This window comes from Ambystoma mexicanum, chromosome 4p (genome assembly GCF_040938575.1).
Source record: "Ambystoma mexicanum isolate Mex_15411 chromosome 4p, UKY_AmexF1_1, whole genome shotgun sequence".
Taxonomy (NCBI): domain Eukaryota; kingdom Metazoa; phylum Chordata; class Amphibia; order Caudata; family Ambystomatidae; genus Ambystoma; species Ambystoma mexicanum.
Genome location: NC_090927.1, coordinates 52,092,088 through 52,108,919, shown reverse-complemented (window position 1 = coordinate 52,108,919; position 16,832 = coordinate 52,092,088). Strand labels below are relative to the sequence as shown.

General features: G+C 46.5%; 1 protein-coding gene across 2 annotated transcripts in view; it reads left to right on the top strand.

Moving 5' to 3' along the window:
• Positions 1-16,832, top strand: part of LOC138452978 (zinc finger protein 300-like) — a 154,167-nt gene that overhangs the window by 25,380 nt on the left and 111,955 nt on the right. For both annotated transcript variants that reach the window (XM_069605351.1, XM_069605352.1), the window contains exon 2: positions 5,175-5,324. In XM_069605351.1, the coding sequence (XP_069461452.1) occupies positions 5,301-5,324 (24 nt within the window). In that variant the 5' untranslated portion in view covers positions 5,175-5,300. The remainder of the gene's footprint in view (positions 1-5,174; positions 5,325-16,832) is intronic.

The following is a 16,832-nucleotide window of genomic DNA, read 5'->3' as shown; positions in this document are numbered from 1 at the left end:
GCCGACCCAGGACAATCTGAAGTGGGGAACCTCTGGCAAAAAGACTTCTGCAGAATGAAGAAAGCGACAAGCTACATAAAACTCAAATTTAGCCTGCAAATAGACTGCCCGGTCCTGTGTAAGGCACAGAAAACCATGCAGAGAGACCTAAACTGCACCCCCTTTGCCACTGGAAGCCAGTGGAGAGAGCGTAGCATGGTGGGAAATGTTGGCCCTGCAGGGGGTGGACGTTTTGTAGGATTTGAAGGCGCTGGATCAAATGGGCAGGCTGACCCAGAAGCAACGCATTGCAGTAATCAAGAGATGATACTAATGAGGAGACCACTGTAGCCCGGCAATGGGGGGGGGGTAAAAAAAGGCAGGACTTTCCTTAGAACCTTAACTTTAAGATGCCCCGCCTGACCGATGGTACTGACCTGAGTGGCCATGGAAAGAGGGTAAGTGATTTGATTCCCCCCCCCCCCCGATCATTGACAACAGGCACAGGAGTGGGGCAGGAACCCAGTGAGAGGGGCCAAAAGAAGAGGGACCAAAAAGCAGAAGCATCAGAAGGATCCACCACCAATATCTCCATCTTCTGCCCATTCAGCTTCAGCCAATTGGAGTACATCCATTCCCCCACGGCCTTCAAGTATGTCCTAAGCCTGACAGCTATCTCTGGTACCGCCAAATCCAAGCGAACCAAGATCTGGGTATCATTAGCGTAGGCATAGCAAGTGAAGCCGTCAGGGGTGATGTGCCTTGTCAATGGCTGAACGTGATGTAAAACAGAATGGGGGAGATGGCGGAGCCTTGAGGAACCCCACAGAGAAGTGCAGGAGAGGAGCGGAAGGGTGGTAAAGCAAGAGATTGGGAGCGTTCTGGAAGGAAAGAAGAGAACCAGGCTAGTATCACTCTGGAGAGCCCAGCCCGTGCAAGACGTCGCAACAAAACTGCATGATCAATGGTGTCAAAGGCGGCCAACAGATCAAGCGGAATAGCTGCCCCTGCGCCACCTGGTTGGGCCTGCGTATCTCTCTCGCCTCTGGATCCGTGATGATCAATCTCTTCCTAACCCCCAGGATTCGAGCCTCCTTATCGCTGTGTCCACCCCTGCATTTAGCTTGCACTTTATATGTAATAAAGGGATCAGACTAGAGCCTCATAGCCTGCCATGTGGGAGCTTAAAGCCTAGCGCTTGATAGTGTTCCTTTGCTTTGCTTGAACATATTATATTCCTATGTGCAAACTTAAGAGACAGATGTTGTGTCTGACGACTGTTTGTCTCTACTATACTAACCAGGCGTCCGTTCTGTGTACGGGGAAAGAGTGTCTCTTGCTAGCACACAACTTCAAACTGCATTATATTAAATGGGCTTCTGAAGGAGTACCGCGTGTGACTTGTTTTCACACTCTCTTAACTGTGCACGTGTAATTTTCTGCTTCCTGTCCTTCGCCTGCTTATCAGATCTTAAATGGTGTAAAACCCATCTCCTGACTTTGCTACGTGCCGTTAAAGACAGGAAGTTGCCACTTGCGGTTAGGTTCCTCTGCTGGGGAGGGAAAGCTACAATATCCTGATCTTCGCTAAATCCAAGAGACAAGTGTATGTGTGTTCTTTGTTAACCCCACATGCCTTATATATTCAAGGGACTTCTCTTATCTGAGGCAAGTGTCGGGTTCTGTCTCTTGTCACCAGCTCTTGCCTTATGTGCATGCGCGTGCTTTGTGCTCAACAAACATTTATAGTCTCTTGCTGTTGCTATTACTGTTTATCAGTAGTCGCCTGATCTGAGCCAAATTGTCTTCTCAGACTCATTATTCTTCACAGATAGAGCAGTGTTTCCACAAGACTAACCATCTAAGGCAGTGGCATTCAAACTTTTTAATACCAATTTACCCCCTCCTTGAGTAAAAATATTGTCCCCCTCCCACCAGGGGGCTCAAAGGATGTCCAGGTGGGCCCCAGGTTCCTTAAAATATAAGAAGATGGTCTACTGCTTATATTCTTGATTAAAAGCAGTCACCTTAATCCTTTTTTTATATTAGAAACAGTCATCTTAATCCCTTCTTAAAGAGTTGCCACCCCCTCCCATGACATCCTTTAGGCCCCTATATGGTGGGGTAGGGGGTAGGAGTCCACTGATCTAAGGTCTGCAGCAGAACATTCTGCTTGTCCATTGTGAGAACATAACCTTCCAATATCCATACACGCGTGTGTAGCTTCACCTCTTCTACACCGCAAGGCATGTGTGACCATTCTAAAATGGAGCACATGCGAAATACAAGTATGTTAAGGAAGGGGAGACTCGATAATTATGCTTCACTGTTCAACGACATTAAAATGCAGCATAAAGCAGAAAGTTCAAGGTACAAGCTGAATGCAATCTAAACATGTTCTTCAAAGGCCAATTTGACAAATCCTCCACAACATAGATTGTTCCATGAGTGAAAAAAGGAGCAAGGAAACAAAACCAGCTCCTTAAGGCGCCATTCAGCAAATCTCTTCCCAGCGTAAGCAATCCCACTGGCTCTTACAAAATGGCTGCTGATGTGATCAGGAATTTTATCTGGGTGCCCTTGTCAAGCCTGGTGCAGCAGCTGACTAACCAGGGCTCCCCTCGTTCTGCATCTCCATAAGTCTGGCAGCAAGTGAGCAAAACCTGCTCCAGCGAGACCTAAAAAGGCTTTCTTTGAGCCTAAATGGCTAGGAGTCATGCAGCCACAATCTAAATCAGTATATCTGTGTGCATCAGGCCCTGAACCAGCGAGACTTAGGTGTGCCTTGGCGGAAGCCCTCACCTTTTGGGTTCCGTAAGAGTCCCCAGAGGGCCACATACACATGAGCTTGGTCCCCAGTGAGACCTTAATAGGTTTCACTGGGATAAAATAGTCCAGACACCAGTACAGACAAGCCTAAAAGGTGGAAGGTCTCAATCCGTGTGTAATGGAGGACGTCCATCATTACAGCTGCAGGTGAAATGGAACTGGCTGATGCTGTCCATTTTGGCCCTATGAGTTTTCGCATGCTGTTTGGTTCTTATGTGATTGAATTTGGATCAATTGTCTTTTAAGGAACAGCCTCTATTGTTCAGCGGCTAGAAGGTCATCGTGGTATATTCATCGGATCTGATCAGATATTTGGCGAGCCAATACATGGAGAGTAGCGAATACTTTACTTTCAAGATGGTTGAATATTTTTGTAGGAGTCGACGGAGTTGAGTCGGCTGTAACAAGGAGGATTTAGTTGACCGTATCTGAGAGACATTGATTTCATATTAATCATGGGGATGATGGCAGGTTGTGATGGGGCCTAAGCAGACATTTTGCCACACAATGGGAATGTGGATGGAGCGTGGTATGACCAGGAGCAAGAATTGTGGTCTGTACCAAGGAGGTTGGATATAGGGGAAACCACTAGATCAAGGGACTGTCCATCCAAGTACTTTGCTTTTTAAACTATTTGGGTGAAACTCAAATTATCGCTTTCATCAACAGTGCTTTGGTATTAGGGGTGTCTTCAGGCAGGTGTTTAGACCGCAGCTGATGAGCTATTAGTTGTTGTAGAGGAATAGTACTTTTTGGCAGGTGATGTAATATGGTAGAAACAAGAGTTTGCTCAGCAAGTTATACATACCAATAGTAAGTGACAAAAGAATACACAATTCGGGCTGCTTACAGGGGTGGACTGGGAACAAAAAGAGGCCATGGAAATATTTTTAAAGTCACCCTGTATTACACATTTTCAGTAAATCCAACCCTTTTCCTAGGAGAACATTTGGAAATAAAATAGTTTACCACACAAAAGAGGCATATTTGTATTTATTATGTTTATATAGCGCTTTACTCCAAAACGCTGCATAGTGTGCAGAGGCCTAGCAGGAAATCTCCAGAGTTCCCTACTGGACCAAGATGCAGAGGCCTACCGGGAGATCTCCTGAGGTCACTACTGGCCAGTCCACCCCTGCCCAGGGTGCAGAGGTCTACCTGAAATCTCCAGAGTTCCCTACTGGCAAGTCCACCCCTGCCCAGGGTGCAAATGCCTAGCGGGAGATCTTCAGAGATCACTACTGGCCAGTCCACACCTGCCCAGGGTGCAGAGGCCTACCGGGAGATCTCCAGAAGTCACTACTGGCCAGTCCACTCCTGCCCAGGGTGCAGAGGCCTAACTGAAATCTCCAGAGTGCCCTAATGGCCAGTCTACCACTGGCTGCTTATTTCTTTGCAGTATATGGCATCTTGCCCAATGTCTTCACCTCCACTTCTGCCAACACCTGTATTTTGGGAGAGTTTAGTTATTAGAAAGGAGGTTGATTGTGGCATGTACTGACAAGCCATTAAACCATGTTTGGCAGCACGGCGTGTACTCCCCATTAGCCATTGGGGGTGTCATTTCACTCTTAGTGAGTAATACATGGTGAGTTGTGTACATGTAGATAACTGACATTCAGACCAGAGAGTGACTTTGTCTTTTATACCTGCCTCGCAGATTTCAACTTGGCATTATCCAGACTTGTTTACGGTCTATATGGCATTTATAAGTGATCACAACAGCCTGCTTTGGGGATTTGGGTTTAATGCTAACAGACCGGCTCATTAATCGCAAGGAGATGCAATTGGGGGCAGGAAAGAATAGAAATGTGTGATCCAAAAAGAATGTGATTTTATTGAGGAATGATGAGCACTGGGAATGGTATTACCCAAATTGTTCGTTTACAATTGTTCGAATGAACAATTGACTGAATTTAAAGGGTCACAATTGACCTTTTCACAATTGACCGAATATAAATATATATATATAGGGGTGTTGGGGGGTTTGGCGTTGGGTCGGGGGTTGTGGGGGGTTTCCCCCCACATATATGGTACAATTGACCTTCAATTGTGAAAAGGTCAATTGTCATTCGAACAGTTGTAAAACAAACAATTCGTATACAACCCTGGGAATGGGTGGGAGCTGGCAGCGTGGGATGGGGAGTACTTTCACCCAGCACAGCTTCCTGGGTGGCTTTTGTGCAGACGATGCTCAGTTGTGCTCTGTGTTGGTAATATTCTTTGCACATCAACATGGCTCACAGTACCTTTATATTGGCATTGCTCACTGTCTCCTCTGTGCTAGGACCTTCCTACGATCAACTCGCATCTCAGGGCATGGCAATGCTCTGTTACTTGACTAATTCAATTTGTGTATTTCCCAGGAGCTTCCATTCCTTCCAGGGCGGTTAAAATCCCTTGTCCTCGCTCCATCCTGGAGATGCTGTTCTACTCCTTGTGTCCAAACGCGTCACAGACACCTCATCTCAAGCTGCATATCTGAATGGAATATGGCCCAGCTTGATTCAGAACAGGTACGCCTTGAACATATTCTGAGTGATGTCTTATAGGGATTATTAATGTCACTGAAGATGGAAGGAGATGGACCTCCTGTGATCATATCCATTTTTTTGCTGACACCATGGCCCTTGTGGGCTTGCCAGAAGTTTCCTTAAAAAGTGTTTTGCAATGCTTTATAGAAATGTGCACAGCCTATAACTCTGAGCTTGGTGCATCAAAGGCCTACATCATGGTTCTTGGCTCAGATAAACAATGTTTTGTCTTTAAAGAGGAATCCCTTTAGAGGGGTCTGTACTTTGTGTGTGTGTGTGCCCAAAGATGTCTCAACAGGTAGGGCAAGGGTCTTGGACAAATCAATTTTCATCTGCTGCCAGATTTAATAGAAATGGTGTGTTGATAACTTGGTGTGTGTACTGTCCGGCTTAGGTCTTTCTTTTGGTTGAAACCCCCTTGAGACACTCCGCAAAGCCTCCCCCAATACCTTACCCCACCCCATATATATATCTAATTACATTTGACCAAATTTTGATCAAGAAAACTATCAAAAAATGTTGTCAAAAGTAAAATGTTTCTCGAACAAGTAGGTTAATACCGACTGTCCTACAGGCAAAAGCTGTGTTCGGATTTGAGGATACCCTTCTGGAAAAACTACACGGTGTCCTAATATCAGTAAATACTGTGGCTCTGCATGCATTGGGCAAATCCTACATCTGTCTTTGCTCTTGTATTAGGTGCCTAGATTTCTCTTGGATGACCTATTGGGGTGACAAGCATAGTTAGTTCTCTGCTCATGTTAACGCCAAATCAAAACTGTCTCTGTCCACACATGAACTATCCACACATGATCTGCAAGACATTGATGAATGTAACGAGGTGAGATTGCAACAGCACATCTTCGAGATAGGAAAATCTCCCTCGTCTAGCACACTGTAACAAAAATCCCCCGTAATGAAGACTTCTTTTGTGTAGTACATTGTCTTGTCTCTAGCTATAGTTTTTCAGGTTTAGATTAGTGGGTCCCCCTGTGAGTGCATCTTAAACAAAATGGCAAAATAATAGAAAACAGTTTTGTCTGTATATGGTACTATTTGAGGAAAGGTAACTGCCTTTTAAAATCTTGTGACGATTCAAAGGCTCTTGTCCTTGAAAATGCTTTTCACAATCGCACAACGTTTAAAAACCTCTTCCATCCAGCTAATGTTTCCAAATCAGTGATGGCTTAAGAGCTAAGTAGGTTCTTACCTTTGTAGGCTATTTCTAGACCTTCAGGAGACTATGACAAAATGAAAGCAAAATGCATAATGGGCCAGTGCGCCGGGTTTTTAGACTACTATTAACTGGCAGTTTTGGGGCCTGCAAAGGATTATACATTCAAACAACAATGTGTCTTATGAGCTGTCACAGCAGAGAATTAACAAAGAACTTGAGATGCAGAACCTCCTGTTACTGACCTTCTTTGGGTATAGGAAAGATAGCGTTCTCCAGTATCCCCTAGGCAATCCTTTGCCCTACCATAACCTGGTATGCCTGTTTCCCATGGTTAGGTTTCAGGATTTTGATGTTGCCTCGATTATCGAGGTCTGTGACATTAAGGCCATGTTTCCAGGTTAACCCAGATTTGGAAGCCAGTTGTGCATGGTTTCCTTTTGGAGAGGCTATAATTGGCCCTGTAGGGACTAATTGGTACTCTGCTACTTCAATGGTAACTTCAGCACTGCTATGAAGGTCAAAGCAAATGGACTCTGAAGTGGCAACTGCTGGGACTGAAGCTCTAGGAGTAGGTTTGCGCAATTTGTGGGTTCCCCAACTTTCATCAGTCGAGCCTGATCCCACTTCTCTGACACCATATGTGGTAAGTCAGAAGAAGGAGGCGAACAAAAGGGTAGTATTTTGCCTAAAGCTTTTATTAAAATAGTAAGCAAAATGTTGTATCTTTCCCTATAATAGAGGAGTTCAAAAAAACAAAAAGGGACCCAAGAGAAAGACTTCCTTCTCCTGGGCAGGCTGTCAGGCTCACTCCTGGATTCCGTCAATTTCAGCCCTCTTCCCTGAGTGCCCCTCACACCCTCCTGCTCACCTGTGGTCTCCTCGTCCGATGTGAGTCCAAATCTCTTTATTCTCAATGCCTCCTCTCTGGAGTGTGGATGAGGTCTGCCTCGAGAGGAAGCCACCCTGCCCCTCTAACACGGGGCGAAGGGGGCCCCCGTACAGGGGCAGACCGGTTAAGGGGAAAAAGCCGACAGGCGCAAAAAAACAAAACCCTTCTTAGTTGAAGATGGCAGCAGGATACAAGGTGGGACTGTGTAACTTGAAGGATCCAGGATCCAGCTGATAAGGAAATCCACAGGAAGTGGTGTATGGCGACTGCTCAAGGGGAGAAACAACAGTACAAAGATGGGGTGACGAATGAGCTGAGGGGGAAGGAACCAGGAGAACAGGGGAAAAAGGAAAGAGAGAGAGAGCCAAGGTGGAGCAGAGAAAAATCTCCAACAGAGCGAGGTGTGCCAAGAGCAAAAATGAAAGCCAGCAAGCAAACGGGAGAAAAAGGAAAGGGAGCGGCGGCAGCCGCGGAGGAAAGGACTGAAGCGTACCAACCCGGAAGCCTAACGCGAAAAGGTTGCAACGCGCTGGCTTCCGGGTTGGCGCTCATTAAAAGGACGTCGCTGGTCGGAAGGGCTGGAAAACTAGACCGCTGCCGAAGAAAGCGCGGGTGGCGTGACGGCTAAGTCAATGGCCGCTCCACCGCCAGCGTCTCCAGAGCTGCCAGCGACCGCCGTGCGTGACACAGGCTTCCTAAGCCTCAGTAGCTGATCTTCATATTGTTCCTTGTAATAGTTATTTCTGATCGGCCCCTGTAGCTCATCAAGGGGGCTTTTCCAGCCTGTCTCAAGTGTCCACTGATTCTTCTGTTTCAGTGTCCTACAGTTCACTATATCTGGATCTGGTTCCTTTCCCCTTTGGGTTTCAGTTAGTGTCTCTCTTTCTCGACCTTGGTTTACTTTATGGTTCTCCCAGTTACTGAGACGAGGGAGATGGCCCCCAAGATCGTCTTGGCGGTTTTGTAGTTTTCCAAATTACTGGGACAAGGCTTAGGTCTTCCTGACTTGTGTTATGAACGTCACAACTACTGTGTGTATTGTGGCTTCCACAATTATTTCAACGAGGGAGATGCCTCCCGTAGTATCGTTGACTTCTCCTGCTGCTCCCGTTACCTTTGACTCGGTGGGCTGGCGTCACTGGGTCTTCCTGGGGTCGCAGGTCTTCTTTGCATCAGAAAATGCTTCCAGCATTTCTCTCGCCGGCTACTCGTTCTTCTCTTCGACTTCGTGGAACCCTCGGCTTGACGGTTCCGGTATTTGTTACGGACTGCACAGTCTACCTCCCCGAGGTCACACTACTGCCTCTGTCTTCCCTGCTTTCAAGTGAGTCGGCTCACTGTCGGATCATGGAGTGCTTCTCCGTCAGTCTCTCGACATCCGCTTGACGGAGGGCCAACTTCCTGCCACAGACATCTCTTTCACAGGTTTGAGTGTCCCCGGGCTGTGCTGGCTTGATGCTGGCTTCCCCCTTCAGCAAGTCCTTGCTCTGTTTTTATATGATTCTCTTGGGTACTTCCCAGCGGAGGATCAGAGTCCTTATTTGGTTTCCAAGAGGTACTCTTTGTGGCTCTTTGCTTCCAATTCTTCTCAGTACTGTCTGTCTCCAATGAAGGACTGGTTGTCATTACTCCTTCACTTTTCTTACCAGTATTGTCTGGTCTCAACCTAGTGCCATTCTTCATGTCTCCTTTACTCTTCCTCTTCTCAGTGGTTTTAGTTGAATATGAGAAGAGACATTGCAATAGCAAACAATAGTTTGCTCAGGTTGGATTTCTTGGCGAATTGCTGGTTCAAGGGTCTCGTAGGATAGATGGCAAGGGAGTTCCTTCACGGAATTGGAGTCCTTGTCCCCAAGAGGGGAATCTCACAGTCTCTCCCTGTAAGGTCCCGCTTACCGCCACACCTAGGGGCAATGTTGCATAGCAGGCTCACCTCCCTAGCCTCACAGGTAAGGGATCCCCTCTGGAGAGAAGTGACGAGATCCAGTGAATACACACAGCATTGTCTTTATGCAGGCATATGGGGATTTGGGGAAGATCTTAAGGGTATTTAATTTTGGCATGACACTGCCAAAGCTTTGAACGATTGACCTTGTCAAACACAGTGCTCAGGCCCATGAATGGCAGGTGAATTGTTTCCTTTTATACATAAATGGCATTTAAGATTATCAGGTAGAAGTTTATAGCTTATTCGTTGACCTCCAAGCCTTCTCTAAACCCAAACTGGTTATCTACAGGTATTTTCCCTTATCTACCCACTCTTCTATACGTGACAAAGATTTTGAAATGTGAATCAAGAAGGAAAATTAGTTTATAGGTTTTGGGCTCTTCCCTATTGTCCTTCTTGAACACTGGAACTATTTTTGCTTGTTGGCAGAAACCCAGAAAGCAACAAACTTCAAGCATAGAAATAAAAAGGTGAGGCAAAACTCCTCAAGTGAGTGAAATACGTCTGCAGGTATAGCATCAGGTCTCGCAAGCCTGCTTTTGTAGAGCTACTAATATCTTCTTAAGAGTAAATATTAGCTCGATTTTACTCTGAGGAAATTAATTTGGGAGTTCACTTACTGTGTTCACAGCATTGATTAAATCTTTGTATCCCCAATAAAGAGACTGGCAATTTTCCACCCAGACATTGTCTGGGACATTGATATCAACCAGGTTTATATTACCAGTAATGTGGGGGCCGTGATTGTGAGTACCCAGGAATTCCTAGAATTTGGTTGGCTGGCTGGTATTTCGAGTTCTTCCCAAGCTTCAGCTTCCAATTCTAATTCCCTTGTGTGTGGCGTTTTTTGAAAGCTGCTCTAGCTTTACCAATTTTCATTCTGTCATAATGTTCAGATTTTAAAGCGCTCATGAACTCTAATTTAGCCTGGTTGCAATAGTCATTAAACCAGGATAGAGTCTATTGACATGGGACGTCTTTACAAAACAATTCAAGACATTTGTGGCATCAGCTCCTGGTAACAGTTCAGCACCCGATCTATCAACTGTAACCACAGGTTCGAGAATATTTAGTAATGACTCAGTATTCGTCCCCATCATTCGATTTTGTATTTCAGCAGTGATCCTTGCGTACGACCGAATTCTCATTCTGTTCGATGATAAAAGCGTATTATTAATTGATTGATCATTTGGCGTTGACACACCCTGATTTTCCATGGTCCATTTTAGGGATGGACCAAAATGATCACTGTACAAATAAACTCTGAATGCTCTTCCACCTGTTTACAGATATATAAAGATAATCTATCATGGATTTACGTCTATGATTAGTGAAGGTATAATTGTCAGAAAAGACAATTTTCTGCTCCCAAGTCTGCTGTAGGATACAATATGATAGGTTATTTATAATGCGCTTAATACCCAGAGGTTTCTAAGCGCAGACCTGGGGATCGAACCTTTGGTGCTCTGTGTGTCATCTTGCCTCCAAGGCGAGCACTTTGCCCCTAAGATATCCTCCTGAGACAATGAGGATGGAGACGATGAGGCACTAGGCACTTCTAATCGCTCACCCGCTCCCAGAGTTTAATTGAGAAGCAGAAGAGGGACCCGTGTGCAAAGTCCAGGAGGGAAAAAGGCAAAGCCTGTAAAAGCCCTCTTGCAGAAAGAAGCATATCCCGCAGGTTGTCTTGGAGATCCATAACTGATGATGAAGAACTAAGAGCTGCTCTGGAGCACTGCTGGCTGTTCCAATTAGGAAGGAGGAGAATGGTGAGTAGGAGCAAAAATAATGTAGAATGCTGAAGGAAATCCAAGGCAGAAGTGGAAACCTGCTGTGGAACTGTCTGGGAAGAAGGTAAGTAGAATGCAGGATGTAGAACAGAACAGATTTAAGGAACGCGAGGTGGAACCCACAGGAAATCCGAAGGTCCGCTTGGGCACTGCTGTGGTGGAAGGCTGGAGACGGCTGGACAGAAAGGTGGCGGTAGAGGTTCAAAAGGGAATTCAGCGTAAAGAGCAAGGCAGAGTTTGTGGAGGGGGTGGAACTGAAGAAGCTGGGGAAAAAACAGGAGAAGGCAGGGGAAATGACTACAAAACTTGAAGGCTAGAAAAGCGGTGCAGAGGGAATTACCTGTTTTGAAACACGCCGTTGCTTGTGTCAGCCATTGTTTTCTGGAGAGAAGGTTGTGATGTGTCCCGGGGGAACGGCAATCTTGAAAATAAACTAGACCGGCAAAACATGAACGTTCTTTGTCGTAGTGGCACTATGCTACAGAACAGACGCCACCGCTTCCACAATGACCAGGGAGCGGTGGGTCTGACAATTCCCTGGTGTTTTGTTCCCATGTCTCCCATTAATTGAGCGGATGCCACATTCCGTTAGCCAGTAGTAAAATTTAAAGCCATTTGCACAAGTACAGGATTCTAGCATAACAGGCAGGGGAATGCCATGCATCAAATCCTCATTGAAATCAAGGACTTCACCCTCTGGGCCATTGGCAATTTCGACATTAAAATCACCCCCTAAAATATAACATGGCAGGTCTTTTTTTCATTGCTGGCCACAAGCTCTACATCACAGATTTAAATTCACATAACGCTAATTCTTCTTGATCTTCATGTGTGCGATTGAACAAATTTACAATTTGGAAGGCTGAATTTTTTTTTCTTTTTCAACTTGACTTTTATTAATTTTGACATTGGATGTGAACATACAGGTGGATACATATTATGCATTAAGAGCTATTTCACGAAATTGTTCCAGTCCACCTTAACAATATTTAACAACATTAACGTTCCAATAAGAAGAAAATAAAAACCCCGCCTCCCTCCCGGTTCTCGAGTCTCCTTCTTTCGAGGCATTGCTACTTTGAATCGTGGTAGGCTGTGTGACATTCATCTTCAATCGTCTATAGGTCATCGATCTCCAGTATGGTCTGTGACAGGCATGGGTTGTTGGCAATGGGTCGTTCGGCGTTCCGCCATTGTTGGCGTAGGTTGGGTGCTAATTTCTTTGCTGTGTTGAGTCATCCGTGGTTGAGCGTGAGATATATTGTGCAGTGAAGTCGCACCAGGCTTCCTCTTGTCGTGCGGCTTTGTCATGTAGTATTGCCGTTATTTTTACCATTGTGTAAATGTTTGTGGCGATCTGTATCCAGTCCTTTTTATCAGGTAGGTGTGAGGATTTCCATTTTATCACTAGGGCTGCTCTCGCCGCGAGTAACAGGGGGGATATTAGACCTTTTACCCTGATCAGTTTGTCATCTTCTTCCTCGAGGCCAAAAAGAATCAGGAGGGGTGACAATTCCCTCTCTATGCCGTCCAGCTGTTTGATCCATCCCAGGACTTCTTGCCAGTAGATGCGGACCTTGGGCCAGGTCCACCACATGTGCCAGTAGTCGGCATTCATACCACATTGTCGCCAGCATCCCGGGCTGGAGGTCTGGAACATTTTGGACAGCCTGTATGGCTCGTACTGCCATCTGTGGAGCAATTTTATAGCGTGTAATTTATACTGGGCTGCGATTGATATTTTGGATGGCGTCTCACAAATTTTCTCCCAGGCCTGCTGGTCGAACTGTCTGCCGAAGTCTCTTTCCCATCTTACCTTGAGACAGCTGTTTGGCGCGTCGTCTTTAGTAATTAGAGCCTTGTACATTCGTGCTATGAGGCCTTTGGAGGTGGCAGTCGTGTCTAGGATCGTCTCAAAGGGCGTTATTTCTCTCTGTGGGGTGGCCTTCCATTCCCTTCTGGATAAAACGCCTTTCAGTCGCAGGTACAGGAAGACTGGTATTGGGTGAATTTGGAGGGCTTCCTCTAGTTCCGTTTTTGAGATGAATTTCCCTTTTCTCCACAGCTGACCGACTCTCGAGGCCAGCATCGAACCAAGATTGGTATCTAGCGTGTTCCGGGATTTCTTCTCTGATCCCGGGGGACCAGAGATGGCTCAGGGGCGAAGGCCACGTGGTGACTCCCAACATCGCTTTCCCTTTCTTCCATATGTTCCACATTGTGCCCAGTATCGGGTGGTTGCGCAGTCTTCTCGTAAGTTTCGGTCTGGGGACCCATAGCCATTCTGCCAGAGTTACGGTGGCTAAAATGTTGTTTCCAGTTGGACACATTGGAGGTCCTTCCTATCTCGCAGGTGTGGGATTAAAATTCTGAGCTGTGTGGCTTGATAATAGTGTTCTATCTCTGGCAAGCCCACTCCTCCTAGGTCCTTTGGTAATATTAAAACATCGTAGGGGATTCTGGGTTTCTTCCCATTCCACAGAAATTCTAGTATGGCCTTTCTGACTTGTCTGAAGAAATGCTTTGGGATTGTGATGGGCAAGACCTGAAAGGGGTATAGGAACCGTGGGAGGGTCACCATTTTGATTGCGTTTAGGCGCCCCATCCAGGAGATTGTCTGTGGTTTCCATTTCTTGAGATCAGCCTTGAGGGCTTCGAGAAGCGGAGGGAAATTGGCTTCGTAAAGGTTGTCGAGGTGTCGCTTTAAGTTAATCCCCAAGTATCTCATTGTTGGGCCTCCGATGATCGAGATGGTCGAGAGCGATTTGGTGTTCTGGAGATGGATCATGGAGTGGAAAAAGAATGGATTTGGATTTGTTGATCTTGAATCCTGAGAGTGTGCCGTATTCCTCTATCAGATGGATCGCTCGTGGAATGGAAGACGTTGGGTTTGACACATGGAGCAGAATGTCATCCGCATACAAGGCTCTTTGCCATTCACCTGAATCCCTTCCACTGCAGGATCTGCTCGCAGCATTAGGCGAGGGCTCCAGGGACAGCGCAAAATGTATTGCCGAGAGGGGGCAACCCTGTCTCGTACCCCTGCTGAGGGGGAACCAACGGGAGAATTGGGCGTTCACCGCGACCGATGCTCTTGGGGATGTATAGATAGCTTTGATCCCTCGATGGAGCGTGGAGCCTAGGCCTATCTTCTTTAGCGTGGCCTCCAGGAAATGCCATTCGACTCTGTCGAACGCCTTCTCGGCATCAATTGAGAGTAACGCTGGTTTGCTCAATGATGTTTGGGCCTCGTGGATTAAGTGCAGGGTTTTCCGGGTGGAGTCTGCACCTTGTATGCCTAGGATGAAACCCACCTGGTCGTTGTGGATTATTGCTGGCATGTGTGACTCCAGCCTTGCAGTAAGGATTCTCGTTTAAATGTTGGCATCTATATTTCGAAGGGATATTGGATGGTAGGAGGCACACAGCTTTGGGTCCTTACCCTCCTTGGGGATGACTGTTATCAGTGTTTCAGAAAAGGATGTGGGTGCCACACCGGATTGAACAATGTTGTTAAATAGGTCAACCATGAATGGGAGAAGAGCGTCTTTGAAAGTCTTATAGAACCCCGCTGTGTACCCGTCGTTCCAGGGGGCTTTCCCTGTTGGAAAGTCTTTTGATTGCTTCTTCAATTTCTTCTCCTGTGATGGGGGCTTCCAAGGTATGTGCTGTATCGGATGGGAGGGTGGCCAAGGGTATTTTGTCCATAGACTCAATTATCACTTCTGGGTGCGAAGCAGCGCGTGACGTGTATACCTCCTCATAGAAGTCGGCAAAGGCTTCCTGGACACTGGGGGGAAATGGTTCGCAGGAATTTCCTTCTGTTTGGATCGTGGGCACCCACCTCTCTTGGCGTTGACCTCAGAGTCTTGCGGCTAGTAGGGCGCCTGCTTTGTCCCCATGTTCATAGCGTTTCTGCTTCAGGCATTGAAGCTTGCGCGCAATGCTACCCGCCTCCAGTTGTCGTAGTTCCTCCCTCTTGTCGTTGGCCTCCTTAATCTTTTGTAGTCTATCTTGGTCAGCTGACTGTGCCATGAGGTCAAGCTGAGTAATTTAGTTTCGGAGCCTATTTTCCATCAGTTGTCTTTCTCTTTTTTTCACTGTTCCCTCTTTAAGAAGTAGCCCTCTCTAGGTCACCTTGCCAGCTTCCCAAATTGTGTCCATGGAAGTTTTGCCCGTGTTGTTAATCTCAAAGTATTGGGTGATATCCTGCTCTAGTTGTTCCCGAAAAATCGGGTCCTTAAGGAGAGTCTCGTTGCACCGCCATTTGGAGCATCTTCGAGGAAGGGCCATTTGATCAAGGGTGTCCATGACCATATCGTGGTCTGACCATGAGACAGGGATTATAATGGCTTCAGTCATTGCCGTGATGAGGTCTGCGGTTAGGTATATATAGTCTATTCTGGAAAAGGTTGTATGCGGTGGTGTGAAGAAATTAAAGCCAGTTCGGTTGCGATTGTTATGTCTCCACGCATCGTTGAGACTGTAGGCATCCATCATATCTGCAGCCAGTGGGCGTCCAACGCCCGCTTGAGGGGGCGTAGAGGTATGACCTGATTGTCTATCCTGTTCCGGATCCATCCACGTGTTCAGATCACCACCGAGTATTACGTTGCATTCTGCTTCGCTCATGACTTTCGAGATTATCCTCTGCAGGAATCTGGCTTGTCCTGTATTGGGGGCGTATATTGACGCCAGGGTGATGACGGTGCCTTGTATCCTGCCCACTAGGACTAGTGCTCTGCCACTGACGTCCATCCATGACTTCAAGAGTTTAAATTGGATCATTTTATTGACTAATATGCCGACTCCCACTTTCTTCAGCAGGCCAGAGCCCCAGTATTCAGAGCCTAGCTTAGCATATAAAACCTTCCTCACTTCTCCCTTGCTGTATCGGGTTTCTTGTAAAAAGAGTATATCTAGTTTGGCTCTCTTGAACTCTCTCGTTACCAGAGATCTCTTGGTGGGGGAGTTAAGTCCCTTAACATTCAGCGTGCCAATTTTAAGTATGCCCTGCCTTTCACTTGATTCGTTATGTCTGTGGGACATTAATATGTTCGTAGAGATCGGTCGCTACGTCACGCTGCCCATTGCAGGAAATTGCCATGCTGGAAGTAATGTAGTAGCTGCCTCTACTTAACAGAGGCTTTACCTGAGGGTGTGCCATTCCCTGTCTCCCTCCCCCAAACCACCCCTGTAGGGTATTGAACATCATACCCTTTGCCCTCTGTTCTGTCACGTTGCTCTTTGGTTCTTCGATGAGGGTCTGTGTCTGTTTGTGATGGCGTCCGAGTTGGACTGGATGTGAACAACCGGTCTACTGTTGGACCACCATCAAGGGTCGTAACCGCACGGCCCCGTCAACTAATAACATCAACATATCATTTTTGAGCCCCCACCCCCCTTTTATAAAATTCTGTAACAAACGACAGTATTGCAAACAATAGCAACTTTAACTGTGAGCTAGCATATATTATGATACATGCGGTTTCCGGAGTCTTCATTCCTCGGCAGTTTGCATTTGCGGTTCAAGCAGTTCACGTGTCATATGATGGAATCAGTGATACAGGAGTGCTGTGATTCGGGATGTAGGTAGGTCCCCTGCAGGGACCTTGGAAGCAAAGATCGCCGGGATATAGAGCTTGGGCGCACAATGTCATTTGTTGTTGTCTGGTGTGTCGTTGGG